At 43.4% G+C, this 25,281-nt stretch overlaps 1 protein-coding gene across 1 annotated transcript in view; it reads right to left on the reverse strand.

The window, feature by feature from the left end:
• The window catches only part of CACNA1D (calcium voltage-gated channel subunit alpha1 D), a 326,915-nt gene that overhangs the window by 140,754 nt on the left and 160,880 nt on the right, over window positions 1-25,281 (reverse strand). The window contains exons 3-6 of the mRNA XM_055557680.1: window positions 16,264-16,406; window positions 11,491-11,643; window positions 10,736-10,932; window positions 3,924-4,027 (exon numbers count right to left, since the gene is read on the reverse strand). Of these exons, the coding sequence (XP_055413655.1) occupies window positions 3,924-4,027; window positions 10,736-10,932; window positions 11,491-11,643; window positions 16,264-16,406 (597 nt within the window). The remainder of the gene's footprint in view (window positions 1-3,923; window positions 4,028-10,735; window positions 10,933-11,490; window positions 11,644-16,263; window positions 16,407-25,281) is intronic.

Here is a 25,281-nt window from a genome sequence, read left to right on the forward strand (position 1 = left end):
AGAGCTGCACCACACTTTATAGATGACAAAGAACCTCCATGGCCTGATCATGGGGGCACTGAGTACAGTATTAATGTGCATACAAAGCCTATTTCTGCTGGTCTCTTCCTGGGAAACTCAGAAAATGGTACACTTCAGGTATTTTCCAAATAGCCTCTTAGCTGTTCCCACTTCACCCAAGGAGGGGATTGGGAGGAGGTCCACAGAGGTAAGAGAAAGATACATTCAATGAGTAAAAATCTTTGCAGTATCTCTTTTTCAAAGCACTTTTACATTCATGAGCCGACCTAAAGCCACCTATTCTGTGTGTGGTGGTGGGGATGGCACAGCAGCATCATCCCCCTTTGAGGGGCCAAGAGATGTAGGTTCGGGACTCCTAAGTGAAGTCCCAGAGTTATTTAGCACGTGACCAGATCTCAGGTCTTCTAATTCACTTCTCATCCACCAGCCCCTTTTTGGGGGTCTGGCCCACACCACAGGGGCTCAGAGGGCCCTCTACCTTACCGCAGGTGCACCTGGCATCAGGTAGTCCTTGCAGGTGAAGATGTGAGCCCACTGCCCATGACCACCATCCCCCCTGGGAATCTGGCAGTGACTCTAAAGACAAAAAGTGCTGAAACACCACCGTGTTCTCTTATCTTACCTACCTACAGGGAAAAACCCCAAAGGGGACAAGAGTTAAGTGAGCAATTTTAAAAGTGAAAAAATCATCAAAGCCACCATGAGAAGAGCCAGCTGAACTGTAGACTTAATTGAGACATTCTTTCTAACACTTGGTCATAATGGGACCATTTCCTTGATAACAACTTAGTATGAAATTAGAACTCTAGTTACTGACTTTCTCAGCTCCTCCCACACAGCACAAGTACCTGGGTTGGGGCGGGGTGGGGCAGGAATGTCTTCATCCAGGATCATGCTTGGCTATGCAGAGCATACAGTTCATGAACCTCATACTCACCTTGAGAAAAACAGTATGCTGTAAAACCAGAGATATTTCAAAGCATCAGTCTTAACAATGCTTCAAAAATGTACCAATACCAAATCAAGTGCACAGATTAAAATCAGTTTAAGGATACAATAGGATGGCATGGCCACATGGAAAAAGAGGAGGAGCCAAGGAAGAGCAACAAATATTTCCAAATGGTTGACTTAAAGACACACAGCATCTTATAACGACCCTTCATTAGAAAGCAGCAGTATGGTCTAAAACAGGAGAGCCTTTTAATTCAGGGCTTTTGGAATTACATTTGTGGTGGTCCAATGGTCCCTAAGGGGCTATGCAACATAAGCCATCTCCTTTTGAACATGTATGCCCTTCTGATTTTGTATTTCCTCCAATGTTCCCTAAAAAAGTTGGGAAGAACCCTAAGATTGAAACTAAAAAGATTTTTTTATTTCATTTCTCTGAAACAAGAAAATAAATACAAATGACTGATTTTGATTTTTTGTTGCTTTAGGGGAAAGTCAAGGAGGAGTACCCAGGCAAAGAAGCCCAAGTAACTAACTGTTAGGAAAAGTGGGAGCAGCCTGTTCTCTGGTTTCTCCACCCCTAGCCCACTCCACAGCCACCCCCACAGACACCTTATCATCTTTCAACATCCAGCTCATAGACATACTGCTTTCGCAGCTTCTTTGTCCCTGCCCCTACTTTAGCTTGGCCATCCTGCACTGCCCAATGACAATTCCACCCCAGACAATGACTGTCTGAGCACAAGGCCCCCATCTGTGTCTTAGATATCTTGGCACCCTGGCCCCTGGCCCAGAGCCAGACATGCAGCATTAACTCAGGAAAAGCGACCAAATTTGCGAACACGCTGGAAGACTGCTCTGCGGACGTGGTTCCTCCTTTAGCCAGAGCACTGCTGGACATCTCCTACCCAAGTGGCCTCGCACGTCCAGGCAGGGTCAGCTGCAGCCCCGGGGGAGCTGGGGCACGTCGTGGAACTGACTGAATATTGCTGGGAATTCTTGGGTTTTATTTTAAGAATTCAAATGTCATTTGCATTCTCCTTCATAAGGGATCTAGTTTTGTTCTGATTTAAAAATATTTTAAAGTTACTTATTACTTTCCCCAAAATATATTTCAGCAAACTGGCTGTTCCATCATGGTGTGTGTGTCTTTATCCTCCAGCTGTGGGTACCCCCACAGGGTGCATATTTAGCATCCAGCATTATAATAAGGGGTCCCTCCCGGCTTTTCCCCATTTTCCCTTTTTAAGTCTGCCCCATCCTGCCGGGGTGATGTTCCTGCTCTGGGAAGCTCAGAGATAAGGCATGTCACTGGCACTGTTAAAATTAGTCGTTTCCATGGCCTCAGTTTAGTTGGGTTTAGGAGACACAGGGCGCCAAGGAATTCACAACAGAATTGCTGTTAACCTTGTATGGGCTGTTCCTGTAATAAAATCAACACGATGCTGTTTCTCCAGGGATAAATTCCACCCTCACCATCCTGACACTGACCTAAGGCCACAGAGGGTCATTAGGAAGAAGGCACTTTTAAAGAGTGACGTGAAAGAACTTTAGGCTTGAAGAGCCATTTATCCAGAGAAAGAATCTTCGGCCCGGGTTGGGGCAGAGGGTCAGCTGTCACACCCAGGGCTCAGGCCCAGAGCCCCCTTTCCCCTCACTGTAAGGCATGGGCTCCTGGCTCACCTCTAGATGGGGCTTCACAGGACAGTGCGCATCCATGGTGTGAAAGCGACCACACTCGGTCAAGGAGAATTCTAAATGCTTGTCCCTGAAAACAGGCAGGGTAGCTGAGAGGGAAGATGAGGAGAGGAAACAGAGATGGGTAACCAGCTCGCTTTCTGCTCTGGAAAAGGCAGTGTTTAGAAAAGTGAGATAAAGGTCTCTCCACTGACTCGGCATTACATGAAGATATCACTTCCCCTGAGATACCAGCTCTCAGCAAGACAGAGATAGAGTGAGTGAGGAGTAGATAAACTCACTGGGAATCAAGTCTATCAGCAGTATCTCCGGAGGATGTCTGAGCTCGGGAGTGACAGGGGCTCCTCAGGGGAAACGGGCACCCATGAGCCCCGGTCACCCTCCCAGGCCCTGGCAACGGCAATAAGCTGGCACTGAGAGCCTGGGGAGGCCCCACTCCCTTCTCTGGGGTACCCCCTTGTGTGGGGTGTCTGTGTGGTGGGGAAGATGCTAGGCTGCCCAGGAGGGCTCTAGGATGGCAACCACAGAAAAGACAGAGCCCCACTCTGGTCCCAGTCTCCACTGAACCCCCGTCAATCCACAGAGCCGAGGAGGCCAACAAAGTGAAATTTCAAAAATGATGACTGAGGGGCACGGACAATGATAAGGCCGGAGGAAATTTAGGTGCAAAAGCTGATTATTTCTCTGCATTAAAGACAGATTCTGTGAGCTAAGATTAAAAACGAATTCAAGGAAATATTCTCACAGTGACAGCAGCAGAAAACCAAGCTAATAAATGATCCCCATGGGAAGGATGTGAGATTTTTAAACTGTCCAGTATTTCTGTGCTAATCTAGGCTTATTTCTCCTTTACCATGAAATCTGAAACACCACTAGAAATAATCATGATACACTGCAAGTAACTTTAAAGGGCCAGGCTATGTACTAATACTAATGGGAAGAAAACCACAAAAGACAAAGGCCGTTTGCTGGGGGGAGACCAAGGCTGGGCATCCTTTTAGTCACTTTTAATCCACTCCTACACACTAGCATATAAATGTGAGTAGCTTCAGGGAAATGGTTTCATTCAATTAATAGTTTGGCAAGCATCAGAAACACAGAATCTCACAGACAGATACGAGCATTGAGAATTACAGTTCAGTCCCAAAGCAACACACAGGGGGGACATCAGAGTCCACACGCATGCAGAGAAAGCCGTAGGGAGCTGCCTGACACATGGCAGCAGCAGAATGTGGGACACGGATCCAACTGCTTACCCACTAAGGACACCAAGAACCAGGTTAAGGACGAAAAATGAGCCAAGGATGATGAGACTAACAAAATACACCCATGGCCATTCCCATCCTATCGCATCATTTACCTGTAAAATGTAAGGAGATTAGTTATCAGTTATCCATTTGCCAAAGAGCAGAGCCCCAGGAACTGCTGCTGGACCACTAGGGCTTTGACTGAGGACTGGTACTCCAAGGATGGGATCCCGACAAGGGCCTTCCAGTTTTGTTCTTTCAATAAGGGCAGGTTCTGCTGCGGAAATCCCCAAATGGGGCCTACCGAAAGTCATTTAGCTACTGTTTGGTACCAATTAATCTGCATTATATTTGGATCCAGACCAATAAAGCAATTATAGATGTATCTCCTTTTGGGACAAATGGGCAAGCAATGCCAATGATTTAAACCCCAAGTGACAACGCTGATTAATCTCTGGTCAATAATTATCCTATAGCTTTCTTTCACAAAGGCTGGTGAGGTTCCAGAAACATCTTGGTTTGGGAAGCCTCAGCAGAAAAGAAAGCATCTTGGAGGATACATAAAACGCTTGGCACCCACCCGGCAGCCCCCATCTAGCAAGCCTGTGTGGTCTTGGCAACTGTCCTCAGGACTCTGCTTTCAAGATGAAAGAGGTGTAGCTTACCCGCTCAATACACCAAGTACAAGATTTAGTACGAAAAATGACCCAAAGATGACGAGACTGACAAAATACACCCAGGGCAATTCAAATCCCATAGCATCATTCATCTGCAAGAAATAAGATGGTCTTATAGGAGTAGGTTAATAAGAGAATCTAATAAGGAGAGAGGGTTACATTAGAGACAGCATTCCATACATTTAATTAAACATTTACTTAGCTTCAAATCAGACAACAGTAGCCAATGCACATTCATTATATATTCCACACACACACACACACACACACACACAAACACACACGAGTCATCAAAACTTTCAGGGCAAGTAAAGCAAACTCTGGCTACTGCTAGGGCAATCAGCTGGAATTTGGCTCTCTCTTACAAGAAATTGCCTTGGTAAGGGATTTTCAGAGATCTTGGTAGAAGACAAAACTAGTGCTTAGCTAGAAACTATTTTCTACTCTGCCCAAATTGTTGGTAGTATTCTTGCTTTCAAAATTTGTGATGGTGGAAAAGTCTTAGCTATAGAGTCAAATTTGTAGCATTTGACTCTATAAATTCTTTTTTTAAAAAAACCCTAAAATAATAACTTTCCAGTTATTGGATTTCAGGTATATTGGAAGCCAATCTATCCCAGGAAACCTAACCCACTTTAAATCTGGATTATCTGCTATCAGTCAGTGCAAGCACAGCTAAATTAATGCAAAGAAGGAAAGTATTCAGAAGTCAACTAGCCGACATATTCAGGGGTGCTTTGGGGAATGAGACTTTTTTTTCTCAACTGCACCCACAGAAGGACCCAACTGCTTGCCAGTAAGGAGAAATTTAAAAAGCCCTCATCGCTCAAATCTAGCTTGAACCTACATCATCTGCCCTGAGACAGGTGGCTCCAGCTGTGAGTTCTTTCAAAGGAACATGGTGTCCCTACTTCTGTGCCAAGTGAAGCAGCACAGTCAGACGTGGCCCCCTGAACACACATTCCCGGCGAGACCAGCTCATGAGCAACTTTTGTGCTGGAGCAAACAGGTGCTTCAGGGTTCATGGCTGGATGCAACTTTCTAACAGCACAGGTCAGTGTTAAATTGGGCAAAGGCTTCTCCAAGAAAGGTGTGAAGCACCAGTGAGAAGACTGAATGAATGACCCCAGGCCTGACTCTGCTGGAATCCCCGCTAACAGAACAGTATATGGCCTGGGCTGATTCATGGTTCTGGCTTCCGAGGTCAAGTCCTCAGGCCGTTAAGCATGGGCTTTCTTTACATTATCTGGCGCTAGGTTTTTAGCTTTACAGAATGAAACTCATGCATTTCACTGTTTGCCTCAAGCAGAAACCAAACAGAAAAAGAGAACATTAAAAAAAAAAAAAATTACCTAACATCTGTTGCTGAAGTCTACGGAGAGGGCATTAAAGCCCTTATGAAACACCTGTTTGGCCACATGAAAATTGATGTGCTTACTGGAACTGCTATCAGTCTGCACATCTTATATCGGCAATTAGAGTAATGAATGAGGCAGGGCCGTGGCTGCAATTGTTGATCTCATTAAGTTGGATAAACTAATTTCAGCAGGAAGGCCGAGGGTAATTCTTCCAAAGCAACTACACCACTAAACTTATTTAATAACCTAGATGTGCAGGAGAAGAAACAGGCTGCCTGGCGTAGTAACCAGAGCCCAGCCTGGAATCAGGGCCTTCCGCAGACCCTTCTCTGGGCCTGCTTCCCCTTTGCTGGGGCAAGAGGGGCGCCCACAACCGGGGAGAGTGTGCTCGCTCACGGAGAGGAAGGGGGTGCATGTCCAGGGTCCCCACTAGGGGACCCTGCCCTCTCACACCTCAGCAAAGTGTGTTAGCCGTCAGCCCAGCATCTGCCCTGCCCATCCTCTTTTGGGCCTCAGCCCTGTGTTCCGGAGGATGGTTCCGGGAACAGCTGTCTGCTCCAACTTGGGAGGGAACATTTTTTTTTTTTTTTCCAAATAAACTTCTGATTTCTTAGAAATAAGTGTTTTTGCTCAAATCAGAAATATCACCTGGGATAACCCATGGGGGACAAGGGAAAACCAAAGGCCACAGGAGACCCTAAATCTCCAGAGCGTGGGAAAGAGAAATAAAAATTAAGCTCTAAGGGTCAGTCTTTCTCCTAAAGAAACCTTCTCAACCCTGGTCTCTTTTCAGAGGCTAGTATTTCTTAGACTTTACCAATCACATGGGACACGTCAGAACTGGCAAGCCGGTCCCCGAAATACCCACACAAAAATAGAGACTCTGCTTGGGATTCTGTCTGCGTGTCCTTTGTCAGCAAGGGAGAAAGTGGCGTGAGCTCAATCGTTTCAATTTACATTTTTTAAATATTTATATCAAAGTCATCATGTCGTGTCCCTGGTACTCAGGAAATAATAACCTAGTTTCAGTTTCCCCTCACTTCAAAGACCGAGATGCACCTCCATGTCTCTGATTAATCTAAGGCTTTTTGTTTTTTTCTATTGCAAAAACTACTAGAAACTTGATACATTGGTTGTGGCTCCCCTGAGCCTAGACTCGGAGAACGGAGCAGAAAGGCAAGCTGCTAGCTAACTAAAGAGGGAGTCCCCAGTACCCTGAATGAAGACGACTATCAACTTGGCCAAGGGAGCTTCCTGTTTGAGTCGGACAGCCAGCACTGCCATAGGTGCGCTGCTCACCAAGAGAAGAGGCTGGCACTAAGGCAAAAGGCCACAAATAACTGATATGGATAATTCTTTGCTAAAATCAATTCTCATATTTGAATTAATTTCCTACATTTAAAACCATTTCCTTGGAGTTGAAGAAAAAAATAATAGGATCATGTAGTGTTACTCCACATCTTGTGGACGACACAAAGTTAAAGCCCAGAGTATTTGGGTGACCTACCCAAGCTCAGGCGCCCAGCCTTCTCCAGCCTAAGGCTCTTTCCTTGCACTACACCTTTCTGACTCTGGACAACAAATGCGTGGATCAGATAGCAGCTTAATTATGCTTATGGAATTCACTTCAAAAAAAGAGCACTAAAAAAATGGCTTTCTATCAGAAGTTAATAATCCCATTCCCCACATACCCAAGGGTCCTGTTCTACACGTGTCTTTCCGCATACTGGGCCCACCTTCCCAAGACCCTGCCGCCACTTGCCAGGCACTCCTGGGGACTGAGGCATCCATGAACTTGGGAACACTGACTGAACATAAACTCAACCAGACTCAAACTCATCCCTGGCAAAGACTCTGTCCACCATATACAAACACCTAAAGGACTGAAAACTTAGCTTGCAGTCAATATTTAAAACCGAATCTTAGTTCTCTCTCAAGATGTTCCCGTTACACTCTGGCTATGGTAAAAATCAGGAATTTTAAAAAGGCCCATCTTCCCTGAGGCAATGGGACTGTGAACTTGAAGAGTAATGGTAGCTGGTGTCTGCTGAGCACCAGCTTTGGGCCGGGCGCTGTGCTGGGCAGGGAGGTGCTGCTCTGTGCACAGCTGTGGATCCCACCGACTGCGGCCCATAAAATAGGAAGAAGGCTGGGGCCTGGCTCCTGCCTATGTCTATGCAGAGTTAATAAATGTAATCAGTAAGTAATTAGAAGCAACCTGATATGTTTGAGAATAAGATCTCAGTGAGCACTCTGGAAGACATCCCTGAGCTGCCCCCTAGTGTTCCAGAAGGGCTCACATGAGAATGGAGAAATGCCAAGGAAAGAGAGGGGGGTTCTAGTCTAGACCAGGGGTCATGACATAATGACCTGTGGGCCAAACCAGCCTACCACCTGCTTTTGGACAGCCCTTGAGCTAAAAATGGCTTTTACATTTTTAAATGGTGGGAAAAAAAGATCTGGACTATCTCATGACACAGGAATGCTATACAAAATTCACATGTCAGTGTCCATAAATAAATACTGGAATGAAGCCACAGGTGTACATGTCTGCAGCTGCTTCCAAGTGACATGGGCAGCGCTGAGCAGTTGTGACACAGACATTATGGTCTGCCCGGCCACATATATTTACTGTCTGGTCCCTTATGAAAAAAAAAAAGGTCTGTAGACCCTTGTAGATCAAATACCACAACCACTTGCAGCAGGACCTTGAGGATGTCTAGGGGGTCTATATTCCACTGTTTCCCAGACCTGCTATAAAGGGATATAGACTGGCATAAGGTTGATAAGTTATTGGAGTTCCTCCATCGGAATAAAGATGCCATGTAATTCATAGAGAATATAATTATTATGTTGTCAAATTATTAGCCCTGTGACTGTCATATGAAAAACAGAGGTAATAATTATATCATCCTAGGTGATACTTAGAGGTTCTCAGGAAAGCAAGTAGAAACGTTTGTTTCTAGGTGTGTGGAGTCTTCTCTCCTTTAATCACACACTCCCAGAGTTTCCGCTAACTTGGCCATGGGAAGATCGTAATGAGAGAATCAATGTGCGGAAACATAAAGTCTGCAACTGTCCATTAGGGCATGTCGGATCAGCAGTGTCAATACACCATGAAAATAGGGAGAACAGAGCTGAGGAGTCACCAGTTTTTTCATTTGTTTTAAATCAAAATGTTTTCTGTACTGTTTTAGGGGGAAGGACCAGAATTTGGGCTATTTGAATGATGCTTTTTCTATTTATCAGAAACTCCAAAGGAAGACTGGAGATTGAGTCCTCCACTAATCTAACCAGGAGTGGCAACTTAAAAACATAATAATGAAAATGAGCTCTTTACCTAATTAGAGGGTCCTCATGCATGGCCATGGGCTTGGCTCATCCTATATAATCTTCCTCTTTCTCTTCACAAAAAATTTTACAAAAGGCATTGTGTTATGGATATAAATAACAGATTGCATACATACACACACACACTCTCTTTCTCTACTATGACAATTAGAAAAAGGAGGGGAAGGGGAAAAAATAAGATATGACATGCTGGTGATGTTTTAAAAACCTTATTACCAAACTAGACTAACACTTTGGGGATGAAAATAAAAATGTATTTTCTTTGCCTAACCCATACAGACATTTCTACAACCCTGAAAGCATGGAATTCACTTGTGAAGGGAAGCAAAAACCTATTTACAACCATTATGTTCTCTGAAGTTATAGAGCAATGGGAAATCTTATAAAGTGTCTAAAATTTAGATCCTATTAGAAAATACTTCTCAACGTGCAGACTGTCTAACTGGAGACTGACCATTTAAGAAGTATGTTATTACTCATTACCTTTTAACAAATCATTATTGGAATCCTGGTTAATCCCATTTGGACCTGGGTTTATGTTCAAAATCTACAAGGCAGCTGTTTTTCCCAACAACTCTGTGCCATGGAAAAATAATTTCTAAACTTCTGTGAGTTTTTTCAAATTCTATCAAACACAGAAGTAAACAAATAAACTCAACTCTGAGAAATGACTGTTAAAATACGACTGCTCTTCATCTGTAGCAAACCCTACTGGTTCTGTTGGGAACAAGAGAAGCTAGCTCCGAGCCATACAAAGGGTGTCCATCTGTTTTCATGAACAGGTCCACCAGCCCTGGAAGGCTGATGTGCCATCTCGACCTTCTCTGCCAAAGTTCTCTAGCGCCAAAGAAAAAGGAAGAGAGAGCTAAGGGCTTATGCTAGGCTGGTTTGTAGTAATACTGAAGACGCAAAAGGGTAACACCGTAATAGGGGAAAAACCCATTTGGGCTTTAAGGCTGTACTAAGCTATGGAAAGCCTGAAAAGAATCCAATTAATTGATGTTTTCTACCTTCCATTTAGGACCTGGTAGAGAAACCTGCCTCTAGGTATAAAAGATAAGTTTTAGTCTATGGAAGTCCGGGGGCCTCTTACTCTGGGGAATGACCCTGGGCTCTTCAAGTTTAATCAGGACAGCCCTGGCATGCTGGAGTTCCTCCAACAAAGGGAACTACTGGGCATGCTCAGTAGTAAGTCCCCAGGAGACACTGGGGATGCGAGGAAGTCCACGTCCTGTAGCAGCTTTCTACAGCTGAAAGCAAGGCCTTGACGGGGAGACGTAATGGGTCTTGCTGAGTGAAAAGGCGGTCTGCTTCCCTTCCCAAAGAACTCACTTCCAGGGGGTCTTTTCCAGCCAGCTCCCCAATGGCTCTAGCTAATGAAACACTTTTATCCGAGGAAAGCATGCTCTGTCAATTCCCTCCGCAAGCTGCTTACCCAGTAGAGCACGTCTGTCCAGCCCTCCATGGTGATGCACTGAAACACGGTGAGCATGGCAAAGGCAAAGTTGTCAAAGTTGGTGATGCCACCATTGGGGCCAGCCCAGCCACTCCTACACTCCGTGCCATTGGCGGTGCACTGGCGTCCGTTCCCTGAGAACGCACACGGCGCTGGGTCCTCTTCAGCCACCATATCTGCAAACAGAGGCAGCAGGCTTTACCACCCAGGGCAGGAATGACCCTCGGGAGCCCATGCCTCCCTCCTCTGTCCTCACTCCCACAGCACCTTTCCTCAGCCTATACAGACTGACTGTATTTTTTAAAAAAATATTACATTTTACTTATTTGGCTGTGTCAGGTCTTAATGCAGCACATGAGATCTAGTTCCTGACCAAGAATCGAATCTGGGACCCCTGCATTGGGAGTACAGACTCCTAGCCACTGGACTACCAGGGGAGTCCCAGAGAAATATTATTGATTCACCTCATAGTCCAGTTTCAGGGGGGCCCCCAATCTTGTTTGCCAGAACACATTACATAGGAAATTAAGATAGAAAAAGAGACTAAATTCTCATTAATTCTAAATATAATTCACACTAAGAACTGGCTTAGATTTACCAATGGATTTGGCTTTCCATTTTTTTCACCCTCCCTCTCTCTCATTTTGTTTTAGATTTTCCCCAAACCAGAAAAGTTGTTTTGGGGAAAGCCAAAATTTTAAATAGTCTGGTTATCAACCATTTTCATTACTCACCTGAGTCAGCAAAAAAACATGTTTTGTGCATTTTTCCAATAAAAAGCTCCAATCCTATAATAGCATAGATTATGATTACAAATAATACCAAAAGGGCTATGTGAAGGAGGGGAACCATGGCTTTTATAATGGAGTTCAGGACAACTTGTAAACCTAGGAAAGACAAAAACAAGTTTGTGAGCCAGCAAGATATTTCAGGGATGCATTTATGTACTTCCTAATGATGCCTGTTCTGTATGGGGCACATGGTAATAAAACTCAAGGAGGTATTTCAGAGCTTTGAATTAACATGAAACCTGGGTGTGAGATAAGTTAAAAAGATCCTCTCAAAGATCATCTACTCTAACTCCCTTAACTAGAAAGATGGGAAAACTGAGGCCTAGAGAGGGAACGGCTGGATATGAAAGTCACTCATTTCTGCATTTGTTCATCCACTCAACAAAATTCCTTGAACATCCGCCACATGGCAAACGTTTTGGGGACTATGAAGATGTATTACACAATGTGGTTCCTCCCAGAGGTGAGGTTCCAGTGGGAGACGTAAGCATTACACATGAATTACTCTAAGGTAGCACACAGATGCTAGATGAGTAACATCACACAGTGAAAATTAAAGGAAGGATGAAAGACATCACTTCTGAGTGCAGTGGGGAGAAAGAGGGCTGGGCAGGAGCCTCCCTCTCTGGAGGGCCTGAAGGCCAAGCAGGATGGATTTCCATAGGCAGATGGGTCGTGGGCATGGGAGAGAGGCTGCTCCAAGCAGGGGAAGAAAGTATCTAAAGCACAGAAGAAAGTGAGTGTCGTGTGGGCCAGGGATGACAAGTCTTGGTTGGCGGTCATGCGGTGCAAAAGGGTAGCAGAAAAGGCAAGCAGATTGCAGCTGCAATCTACTAGGTAGCTCTGGGTTCTGGATTCGGATTACAGGGCCAGACTTTAGTCTACTTTAGGGGACTTTAGAGGCTTTAGAGGCCAGACTTTAGAGGCTGTCAAAAGACAGCCTCTTCATTTATTCTAAATAAGAGAAAAGCAAACAAAAGTTTCATAACATGTATACATGGGAAAGAGCCAAGAAAACTCAAAAGGCAGCCTTTTTAGAAAGATAAAAAGTGAAAGTTGATCAGTCGTGTCCAACTCTTTGCTATCCCATGGACTATAGCCTGCCAGGCTCCTCTGTCCATGAAATTCTCCAGGCAAGAGTGCTACAGTGGGTTGCCATTTTCTTCTCCAGGGGAATTTTCCCAACCCAGTGTTGGAACCTGGGTCTCCTGCATTGCAAGCAGATTCTTTACCATTTGAGCCACCAGGGAAGCCCCTTACAAAGACAAGTGGGGATGCAAAAGGCAAAACAGGCAGAGAAGTAGTTGGAGGGTGCTGGGCTCTCCAGGGAGGACAGGGTGAGGGTCCAGAAGAGATCAGAACTCAGCAAGTGAGTCTGAGTTAGAGGAAGGTGCCCAGGTCGGCAGGGTCATGAGGCTAACCCTGGGGCCTGAGCAAAAGGAGGCTCCCCTGGAGTGGGGGAGGTAAAAGAGCATTAGAGGAAGGGGAAGGTGAGGACTGAACACCTGGCGAGTCTGATCACTTCACAGGAAGGAGGCTGTGCCCTGCGGCTGAACCTCAGACCTTAGAGATGAGGGAGAGATTTGCAAACCTTGGAACTACCCACACCTGCAGCAACACTGAGAGCCATGGTACAGGAAGAGAAAAGACCAGGCCAAGAGGGACAGTGGGGCAATACTCAGGACCAGGTGGAAGGAAGCAGGAGTTGGAGGGAGAGCGGTCAGCAGGAAACCAGAGCCAACTAGATGCAGGCCCCCTGACACCATGCACGCGCCCTGCACAGTGAGACACGTGGCCACCACTGAGACCCACCTCAGCTTCTCCACCATGAACAGTCACACCTTCCCAGGCATTTTTAACAATTGCAGGTACTTAAGGAATCACTAGTCCACAGCTGCCAACCAGCACGGCAAAGAGCATGACCCAGAGTCCCCAATCCATCTTTCTCCCCCTTTTCTTTTTCTTTCCCTTCCTCTCCCTGCTCTCTCTCTCTCCTCCAAAGTGCCCTTTTCTAGTATCTTCTCACAGTAGCTTCCCAATACATATCCAAAGAAAGAAAGAAGAGGCTGAGATGCTAGAATGAAATACATTAGAAATCAGAACACACCAAGCAAAGAGAAAAATACTTATCAGCAGTAACAGTAAAAGTTCACCTTGATATGAAGTACACGGGAAGAGGTGGGGGACAGGATGGGGAGGGAAGAATGATAAGAGGTTTTTTAGACTCACAAAGAACTTCTTTCCAGACTTTCATTAAGACAAAATCCTACATACTGCCTTCGGATATTTAAATGTTCAAATGATGTCTTCTGAAGAAAACAATGATCAATAGGATGACTTGTAATGTTTTCATCTTCCATAAGGAATAGATGAAGAGAAAAAGAAACATATGCTCTAATCTACTTGGACAAGACGGGGTTTGTTTGTTTTTTCATTTGGTTTTTATTTTAAGACATGCAAGGGCCATCCAAAATCATCATCCAGCAGTTAGCTCTTCTCAACTGAATGGCAGTGAGCCCTATGTTTCATAAATATGTTTATTGTAACTGTAATATTTCAGATGGGCCACATTTATGAAATAATGACATTTTATCTTCAAGTGCATGTGTACACTTTCATGGTATTAGGCTCTTTTGTATACGACCAATGTGTCCAGCAGATTTCACAGAGCTCTAACCGAGGAAGCTGTGAAATGGAGCAGAAAGAACGCTGAGCCAGGAACTAGGAGGCCAAGGGTCTGGTCCCGTCTGGCCACCCACTAGCTGTGAGAACCTGCCCAAGGTTTATGCAAGCTTCCTCACCTAGAAGACAGTGCTCTTGGACCAGATGACCTTGACAGTTCTTTCCTATATAATGCTCGAGGATTCTCATATGTACTTATTACCTGAGAGTGGGTGGTGAAGAGCTCCACACACATCTGAAGGACTCTATTTGAAACACATATTTACCTTCCATGGAAGGAACTTATGTCCACATACACACACAAAATCAGTCCTGCAGGACAGTCTGAGTTGTCTTCAGAAGGGATTAGACATCTCCGAGGTACGTGTGAACAGTCACACCTTCCCAGGCATTTTTTAACAATTGCAGGTACTTAAGAAATCACTAGTCCACAGCTGCCAACCAGCACAGGAAAGAGCATGACCCAGAGCCCCCAGTCCATCTCCCCAAAGCCCAGCGGGGTCTGGTGAGAGACTTGGATGCTCCCCACAGGGCAGTTAACGAACACAGGCTGAGAAGTCCTCACGTATGACTCAGATCCACAGAGCCACAGCACCCGCGCGTCTGCTCACAACACAAATACCGCAGGCAGGCTGGCCTGTCATTTGCTCTTTGGGGGAAAAAAGTTGCCGTGGTTACTTTGAAATTAGATTAAGCCGTAACGACTGAATTTGAAACCTCATGTTTGCTCACTGAACTTCTCATTTAATCATGGCACACGCAACAGGGCCAGTCATTTTCAAGGTATGTCTATTTTTCTCAATTGCTTCCAGACGGTACTGTGGCTTTGACTTGTGCTGATCTTTTTCAATGAAAAATAAATGAACCATCTGGAAAAACAAGTACACACAAAACACCACTTCCTACATTTTAAAATGTTAAATTTGGAAGGTTTTTTTTTTTTTCCAGAGAATTTTTGGTGCATTCTGAGTGCCAGTGGGTTTAATACAATTTTATGAAGAACTTCTGAAGAAGCAAAAACATGATCTGTGCTCTTTTCAAGGCTTTATGAGCTGTGAAAAAAAGGCACACCCTGCAATCCCATAGCCATCCTGCAGCTGGAAGCAGGCAGTCACCTCACAGCCACAGTCCTTGGAGAGGCACTAGTGTCTGCCCTCAGAAGTCCCCAAGAGAGATGTCCTCTCACGGGCAGAGCCCAGGGAAGCACACGCCTTGCTCCTTATGCAAATTCCTGGCTGGGGCATGGATGGGGCATCCCTTCCATATTCAGGTGGCACTGGATCTGGTCTGGAGATCTGGAGCAAAGAAGCAAACGAGGGCCTGGCACAGACAGGTACCATAGACTAGCGGGTGACAGAGCATCTCTCACACTGAGCACCCGCTCCAGCTCCAGACCTTGTGCTGAAGGCTCTCTCTGCATTACTGCAATCAGACCTTACAACCACCTTCCGGCAGGTGCTACTGTGCCCTACACACAGGGAGGATCCAGAAGCATCCACTTCCTCCCCACAATGCGATGGGCACAGCCCCTCTGCGGGATAGTTAAGTAGACGCTTTAGGATTCCAGGCCCTTGCGGCTCACCTTGAGAAAAGGCAGTCAGTTGAACCCTCTGACACCCCTGTCTATATAACCCACCATGTTCAGAGGGGCAGGCCTGAAAGTGGGAGGAAGTGATGGTGGTGATGGTGTCAGAGGCTGAAGACCAGACTGCAGCCAGGAGGCCTGAACTCATGGTCTCCTACCACCATTCACTTGGCCTCTGCCCAAGAGAATGCTCTCTCTTCTACAAAATCAGGAAGACAATGATCACTACTGCCCCTACTCTACTCCCACTGGGGCTGTCACAGGGACCCAAAGCGACAACATGAGCAAGAGTACTTTGTAAACAGTGGAGGCCTCCACGGTGTTGCCTGCAGAGACCCTGGCTGTAGAACAGCAACTCACCTTATCACGCCCTGCTTCATAATCCCGAGACCCACCCAGAAGAAAACCGATCCACAAAATCCTGGCTTTAGGAAACGAAACGTGCTTACTGGGCACTCCTGATACTAGTCGAAGTGGTCGTAACACTCGAAAGGCGCGGAGGGCTTTGACGTCAAAGCCTCCTGATTTGCCACTGGAGTGGTTACCGCCTTCTGTTTCTTTGGTTAATTGTTCCAAAATTACACTAAACAATCTGAAAGAAGAAGAGAGGAAGAAATGTTAGAGTCTGTCACCCAGGGAAGCAAAACAGGATGGTGAGCGTAGCTATTTTTGAACAAAAGCTAATTCTGTAAGGCTGATGCTTAAGGGAAAGCAAGGCAGAGGTGAGAACTGGGCTGTGACCCCTGGCTAGGATCCTACATCTAAAAGGACCAGAGATGGGACTGGTCTCACCTGTTTTCCTGCCAATGGAGCATCCTAGCAAGATAGCCCCCTGGATCCCTCGTGAATCCCCTCTTTCAATGACGACAATGGAATTGCCCAAACAGCAGTAACGACGACAATAAGCATAGCAGCTCCCATTCATGAGCGCTCACCATGTGCTAAGCACTTTACATCAATTATCTTGCTAATCCTCAAAAATGTTATGCAGTGGAGATCATGGGCACTAAATTACATGTGAGGAAGCAAACTTGGTGAGAACAAATAACCTGCCCAAGGCCACACAACACATGGCAAAACTAACATATGAATCCAGGTATGTTGGCCTCACTGAATGTAGGCTCCACGTGTTAAGTGGAAGTCACTTCAGTCGTGTCCGACTCTGCGACCCCATGGACTGCAGTCCACCAGGCTTTTCTGTCCATGGGATTCTCCAGGCAAGAATATTGGAGTGGGTTGCCATTTCCTTTTCCAGGGGACCTTCCCGACCCAGGGATCCAACCCAAGTCTCTCAAGTTTCTTCCACTGGGAAGCAGGTTCTTTACCACAATGGCAGGGAACTGTCGTCTCTCTGTTCGTTTAGTCTGTTTCAGCCCAGTGCCTAAAACAGTTCCTGACCACAGGAGGCACTCAAGAAATATATGATGAATAAGTCAATGAGTGAATAACTCCAAACTCCCAAATCTTATTCAGTATGTTATACCACTTCCAATACAGTCACTGAGTCACACAACCCCACCTCCATCCTCACAGGGATGTTCAGGGCATGCTGTAAATCACAGATGCCAAGGAGCTGAGCAAAAGCCAAATGCAGAAACCTAAGACAAGGTACTAATATCGTCATTTTCTCTTTTGAAATGTGAATAATATTGTATCTGGCAGCCACCACAAATTTTTTCCTATTCTCAGAAGGTTTTTCGAATAAAGCTATTTTCAGGCAATCCACTCACTTGACAGTTACTTTTGCTCTTTCAAATAAACATTTTTTTTTCAAATAAACATTTGTTCTTTGGAATTGTTGCTTGTTTTTCAGAATAAATAGAAATTTGCCCCTTTCAAACAGAATCGACTCGGGCCAATCAGATTGTGGAAATGATTGGCCCAGCAACAAAGAAAAGGTTTCCAAAGTTTAATTAGCAGCTAAAGTAGAAACTCTGCCCCCACTGGCATGCCTCAGGATAGCCAAGACACTAAGTCCATAAAATACAGGGTGGTCTGATTACAGCCCTGATGGGGCAGAGCCATAGCATTCTGGGGTGTTTAAAGACGGGTCATTTGTTTTAATAACAGTACCACAATTAGCAGTGAACTTAAGGGGGTGGGAGGCAGGGGAAGTGGAGCAGGAGTATGTCAGGTCTTTACCTTTTCAAAGCTACAGAAGGCAGGCTCTTTCTGGTTATGGGAAATGTATCACATTATGACAGGTCTCTCTCTCTCATTAGCACAGTTTTGTCATTACTGTAAATCCCCCCCAGTCAAGGCTGATGTTAAAAAGTCTGCCCTCCCAAACAAGTTCACAGTGTCACAAAAACAAAGCCAAAGGAAGAAAGAAAACCTCAAACTCTTCTGAAATGCAGCAGCCACAGGAATTTTCATTCCAAAGGGTTAGGAAAATAATTTATGCAGGAGGTGACTTAAGATTGCTTTCAAGTATGAGTGTTTTGCAATGTACACATCATGGCCCTTTGTTCCCCTGTTCTTCAGTGACGCCCTTGAAAACAGGTGAACAATGCCCCCCTTCACTGAGGAGCCTGAGTCACACAGGGAAAGCTGACTGTTGTTTCCAGGCAGCCAGAGGCCTCAGGGGCCAGGCCTTGCTTCCATTCCTAAGAGTTAGGAGGTTTTAGGAAAGTCTCTTTCCTTCTTGGGGCCTTCATTTATGTCTGTGTAAACTGAGAAAACTGATTAAATGATACAGAAGCCTGTCCTTCCCATTCTAATATTCTGCGAGATTACACCTTTCATTGCCCTCCCCTTCCACCCAACCAAACTAAGTACTGTGTGCCTGAAGAGATGAGGACAAAAGAAGAAAGTATTTGATCCTCAGCTGTTATTAAAAGCATATCTCCAGACAGAAGGAAAAGGCAAGGAGCTACCCAAACTGACACAAATTAGAAGGGAATGAGCCCCTCGTGTTCACAAAGCTTACGTGATGAGCTTGAATGCCTGCGAGACATGTTTATCGGAAAATTTAGAGGAGAGGAATAAAAGTTGGCTCAGATCAAACTTTTCTACACAGAGAATTACATCAGCTCTGGTAGACACGCTGAACCTTCCTGTGGTCACATTATAACAGTTAACATTTTAGAAAATATCAATTACTTTCCTAACGTCTCTGTTATTGGGAATCTTGACAAAAGCAATAGGTCATGGTTGACTTGGAACGGAAAATCCGTTGGATTAAGATAGAATCGGCAGTTGGAAACTTTAGTGAGTAGGAATTTGATTCAAGTAAAGACATAACAATTAAATTTTCCTTTTTAAACTTCTCTTCTGCTCTTTGACTATACTTTTGTACATATTTTAGATAAAGGGTAATCTGATGTTCTAAAGGTTTTCATATTTAATGAGAAAAAATGATCGAGGCCAGTTCAACTTGAGTTTCTTAGATGATTTTTTTTACTTAAACCAACTTTACTGTGGCTTACTTTATATAAAATAAAATGCAACCATTTAATGAGTACAGTGAGACAAGTTTTGACAAAGGCATGAGCCCAAGTAACACTCAAACAGTTCTCTCATGCCTCTTTACAGTCATCCTCAGCTCAGCCTCAGGTGTCCACTGACTTTATCAGTTTTATCATGTAGGGTTGATTTGTTTTTATTTCCTTTTCTAGAATCTTACATGAATAGAGTCATACAGCATGTTCTCCTTTTATCTTTTGTTCACCATAGTTTTGAGATCCAAGCTGCTACATCGAAGAAGGCAGTGGCACCCCACTCCAGTACTCTTGCCTGGAAAATCCCATGGGCGGAGGAGCCTGGTAGGCTGCAGTCCATGGGGTCGCTAAGAGTCGGACACAACTGAGTGACTTCACTTTCACTTTTCACTTTCATGCACTGGAGAAGGAAGTGGCAACCCACTCCAGTGTTCTTGCTTGGAGAATCCCAGGGACGGGGGAGCCTGGTGGGCTGCTGTCTATGGGGTCGCACAGAGTCGGACACGACTGAGGCGACTTAGCAGCAGCAGCAAGCTGCTACATTTTATTGTTGAATTATATTCCACTATATGAACATACCACAATGAGTTTATACATTTATCTGGTGAAGAATATTTAGGTTGTTACCAGTTTCCCTCTACTATGAAGTCTCTTTGTGAACATGTATTTTAACTTATTTTGGTTAAGTACTCAAGAACAGTACTGGTCATATGAACACTGTATAGTTACCTTTGTAAGAAATTGGCAAACTTTCCCAAAGTGATATTACCATTTTCTATTTCTATAAGCAGTGTGTAAGAGTTCCAGTTGCTCTGTATTTTGTTTAACATCTGGTATTGTCAATCTTTTTACTAATACTAGTGGGTATGTAATGCTATGTCACTGTTTTAATTGGCATTTCTCCAATTATCAGTAACACTGAACATCTTTTCAGGTGCTTGTTGACCATTTACTCATCTTCTTTTGTGAAGATCTGTTCAAATTTTTTGCCCATTTATGTACTGGTTCATATTCTTACCTTCCAGTTATAAGGATTCTTTACAAATTCTGAATAAAAGTCCATGGTCATATATATGTAGTGGGAATATTATTTCCCAATCTGTACCATATCTTTTTATTTTCTTCACAGTGTCTCTTTTGAATAAAAGTTTTAATTTTGATAAGGTTCAAAAATTCTATTATTTCTTTTATGGCAAATGCTTTTTCAGGTCCTAAGAAGTTTCTACCTAGCCCAAAGTCATAAAGATTTTCTCCTATAAATACAGTTTTAGCCTTTAAATATAAGTTTATGATTCATTTTAAGGCATTATTCGTATATGGTATGAGGTAAGAATGGAGAAAGTCGTCTTTTTCACACGGACAGTTGTTCCAGCACTATTTGTTGAAAATTGTTTCCTTAATCCACTGAGTCTTCATGACACCTCTATCTAAAATCAGTTGATCACATCCATATGGGTGTATTTCTCAATGTTCTATTTTGTTCCACTGATCTTTATTTCTACCCCTTATTCTAGTACCACACTGTCTTGAGAACTGTGGCTTTGCAGACCGTCTTAAAATCAGGTTCCAGGTTTGTTCTTACAGATTTCCTTGGCTAGTCTAGAGCCTCTCTAATTTTCATATAAAATTTTGAATAAATTTGTCAGTCTCTGCAACAATCTTACTGGGATTTAGATGAGATTCAATCTATATTGCAATTTGGGAAGGACTGATATCCTAACAACATTGGGTCTTCCAGTCGATAACATGTATTTAGGTCTTTTTTAATTTCTCTCAGGAGGTTTGGTCATTGTCAGTGTACTATTTACCCCTCAGTAGTCCATGGGTTTGATGATATAATAAATAATAATGTTGTTAACATTTCATTTTCAAATTGTTCATGACTAATATATAGAAATTTACATGCTTCTTTAAAACACTGCTAAATTCTTTCAAAACATACTTTCATATTATTTTAATCTTCTTAAATTCACTGAGATTTGTTTCATGACCCAGAATATGTCTTTACTGCTGAATGTTCCACATGCACGTGAAAAGAATGTGTACTCTGCTCCTGATGGGCACAGTGCTCTGAAAAATCAATTTCCTCGAGTTGGTTGATGGTACTGTTCAGAAGTCCCTATATCCTTAAAGATTTTCTGGCTAGATGGTCTATCAACACTCCCAAGAGAGGAGTATTAAAGTGCACAACTGCAACTGAAGATTTGTCTATTCCCCCCTTCCATTTCCATCAGTTTGTGCTTCATGTATTTTGAAGATCTGTTATTAGGCACATAGATCATCATAGCATATAAGCCTAATAGCCAATCTACATACACATACGCACACACCACATACACATTTAGGATTATTATATCTTCTTTTAGAGAAGGAAATGACAACCCACTCCAGTACTCTTGCCTGGAAAATCCCATGGATGGAGGAGCCTGGTAGGCTGCAGTCCATGGGGTTGCTAAGAGTCGGACATGACTGAGCGACTTCACTTTCACTTTTCACTTTCATGCACTGGAGAAGGAAGTGGCAACCCACTCCAGTGTTCTTGCCTGGAGAATCCCAGGGACGGGGAAGCCTGGTGGGCTGCCGTCTATGGGGTCGCACAGAGTCGGACACAACTCAAGTGACTTAGCAGTACCTCTTCTTTATGAAATGACTCCTTTATCCTCATGAAATGTCTGCATCCTTGATAACATTTCCTGTTCTGAAGTCCACTTTGTTGGTTATTAATAAAGCTTTCTTTTGATTGGTTTTTAATTTTGATTAGTTTTGCATGATATATAGTTTTCTGTCCATTTATGTTGGGTTTAGTCACTCAGTTACGTCCGTCTCTTTGTGACCCCATGGACTATAGCCTGCCAGCCTTCTCTGTCCATGGAATTTCCCCAGAAAGAATACTGGAGTGGGTTGCCATTTCCTTCACCAGGGGATCAAACTCCCACACTGGCGAGCAATTTTTTTTTTTAACCACTGAGTCACCTGGGAAGCCTCTTCTCTCCTTTCACTTTCAAATTATTTGTCTTTGTAAATTAGGTTTCTTATAGGATTGAGTGTTTTTCCATCCTAACACCAAATACATGTATAAAATCTGATAACCTCTGGATTTTAAATAAGGGTATAGCTGGGTTTAAATCTATCATCTTGTTATTTGCTCTCTACTTGCTCTATCCACCAAACTTTTCTTTCCTGCTTATTGAAAAAAGAATTAAATGAGCTTTTGAAGAATTCCATTTAAACTCTAATACAGACTTATCAACTATACCTCTTTATTTTTTGAGTGTCTCTTCTAGATCCAGTGTCAGCACAAGTTTTCTGTGGAGTGCCAGAGAGCAACTATTTTAGGATTTGCAGGCCACAGGGTCTCTGTGACAACTAGTCAACTTTTCCATCCTAACACCAAATAGCCATAAACATGAGTGAGTGTGACTGTCTTCCAATAAAACTTAATCTGTTAAAGCAGACAGCCAAATACTTTGTCGATGTAGGAGGTGAAAAAGGCAGTAAATGTCTTTTTTGTCTATGAGCTGAAGCTTGCTGGCCTATGCTCTATGGTTTACCATAAACTCTTTAACTTCTCATTGTCTACCTTCAAATAGTTCTACCAAGTGTACAAGCACTTTTCTATGCTATATGGATATTTCCTTGTGTCTATCCTTCATGCTATTTTTATATTTTACTTTCATAGATGCTATAAACCCCACAATCCACTGCTATTATTTTTGCTTTAAACAATCAATTGCTATAAAGAAACTTTAAAATGAGGAAAAAATGTTTTCATATTCATACATGCATTTACCCTTTCTGGCATTCTTCATTTCTTTTGTATGGATTTGTATTTCTTACTAATGTCTTTCATCAGTGTGAAGAAATTCCTTTGTATTTCTTAAGGTGCAGGTCTCCTTGGTGGCAAATTCTCAGCTGTGGTTTGTCTGAAAAATTTTCTTTCTTACTTCAATTTTTTAAGGTATCTTCACTGAATAAGAATTCGAGGTGGACCTTTTCCTCTAGAACTCTAAAAATTTCTATTGTCTTCTGGATTGCATAGTTGTTGACAAGAGGTCTACAATGACTTTTTCTCTACTTTTAAGATTTCTCTTTATCTTTGGTCTTGAGCAATTTGATTATGATCATGATATGCCTTGACGCAGCTTTCGTCGTCTTCACTTTGGGCTTTGTTGACCTTCTTGGATTTGTGAGTCTATGTTTTTCATCACGTTTAGAAAATATGGACTATTTCTTCAAATATTTTTGTCTCCCCTCTATCTTCTATCTTCTGGGACTCCAAGTATATGAATAATAGATTATGTCAGACAGTAAAGCGTCTGTCTACAATGCGGGAGACCGGGGTTCAACCCCTGGGTCGGGAAAATTCCCTAGAGAAGGAAATGGCAACCCACTCCAGTACTCTTGCCTAGAAAATCCCATGGATGGAGGAGCCTGGTGTCCATGGGGTCACAAAGAGTCGGGCATGACTGAGCGACTTCACTTCACTTCACCCCACAGGTCACTAAGGTGGTATTCCTTTATTTTCCATCATTATTTTTGTGTGTTACTGCTATGTCTTCAAATTACTTGATTATCCTATTGAGTCTACTCTGCTGTTACATCAATCCAGGGAATTTTTTGTTTCAGATATATTTTCCAGTTCTCAAAGTTCCATTTGGTTCTGTTTTACATTGTCCCATCTTTTCTCACAGTGGTCATATATTCCTTTTAAATATATAAACATGTTTATAATAGTTTGTAAAGGCTTGTAAAGTAATTCTCCACTAATTCCATCCTGTCTGTCATTTCTAGGTCTGCCTCTATTAATGGAATTTCCCACTAGTTATGGATCACATTTCTTCACAAGTCTAGAAATATTTGACTGGATGCTGAACGCTTTATCTGGATTTTGTTGTCTTCCTTTAAAGAGTGTTGAGTTTTGCTTTGGCCGGCATTTAAGTTACTTGAAAGTCAGTCTGCTCCTTTTCAGGCTTTTTTTCAAATACTATTAGCAGGGGTTTCAGGTAGTTTTTACAGTAGTACAGGAGTTGTCAAAACTGTTTTGTAAGGGGCCAGACAGTAAATATTTTAGGCTTTCTGGACCTAAACCACATAACTCAACTATGTAAACAAATGCTTGTGACTGTGTTACAATAAAACTTTATTTACAAACATTGGTAGCAGGTTGAATTTGGCCCACTGATCACAGTTTGCCAACACTCACTCAAGAGTTAGTTTAGCTGTACTATTGATGGCCCTTCTGGGGTTTCTACTGACAGTCCAGGATGTTCAACAAGGTCTTTCCACTCTGGTTGGTTATAACTTGAACAAATACCAGACCTATATGAACCCTAGTTATTAGTCAGCTATAGCCCCCAGCTCTTCCTTTTTCCCTAGTAGTATTCTTTGTCTGGACTTATGGACTATCATCCCATGTACGTGTAGCTTAGGCTTCAGCCAAACCTCAAGAGGGCCCCAAGGCATATTTATGGACCTCTTTCTCTGAATAGGTCCCTCGCTGCTCCCATACCATGCCTCTCCAATTTTAGCCATCTCAATCTTCCTAAACTCTCGTCTCTGTCTCTGCAACTCAATGAGATCGTCACATTCTGCTTGATTCCCTGTCTTTGTGCTGTATGATAGTCGGAAAAGTGCCTCCAGATAGAAAGTTGATTGCAGGGTGGGACAAAAGAAATGGAGCTAAGATGAACAGACAGTCCAGAGTCAGGAGAGTTACACCAAGATTATTCCAGAACCGAGAGGCCTGTAAGGCTCCTGCTTGCCATTCTTTGTTAGAGTTCATCAAATATAGGAAGGAGTGATACATATCAACTGCCTGTTCATTTCAGTTGCACTATCTTTGCCATAATGCCTTAGGGTCCAATGTACTAGGGTGGCTTTTGCAAAAGTTAATATTTTTCTCCATAAGTCTAATCATACTGTTGGGCTACCATTTTGGATTCCACTCTATCTTCCTAGATTTGAAAGAAGAGGCTCAAAATTTATCCCACTCTCCAAATATCCAGCACTATTAGTCTCCCATGAAAA

Source organism: Bubalus kerabau, chromosome 20, assembly GCF_029407905.1.
Source record: "Bubalus kerabau isolate K-KA32 ecotype Philippines breed swamp buffalo chromosome 20, PCC_UOA_SB_1v2, whole genome shotgun sequence".
Classification (NCBI taxonomy): Eukaryota; Metazoa; Chordata; class Mammalia; order Artiodactyla; family Bovidae; genus Bubalus; species Bubalus kerabau.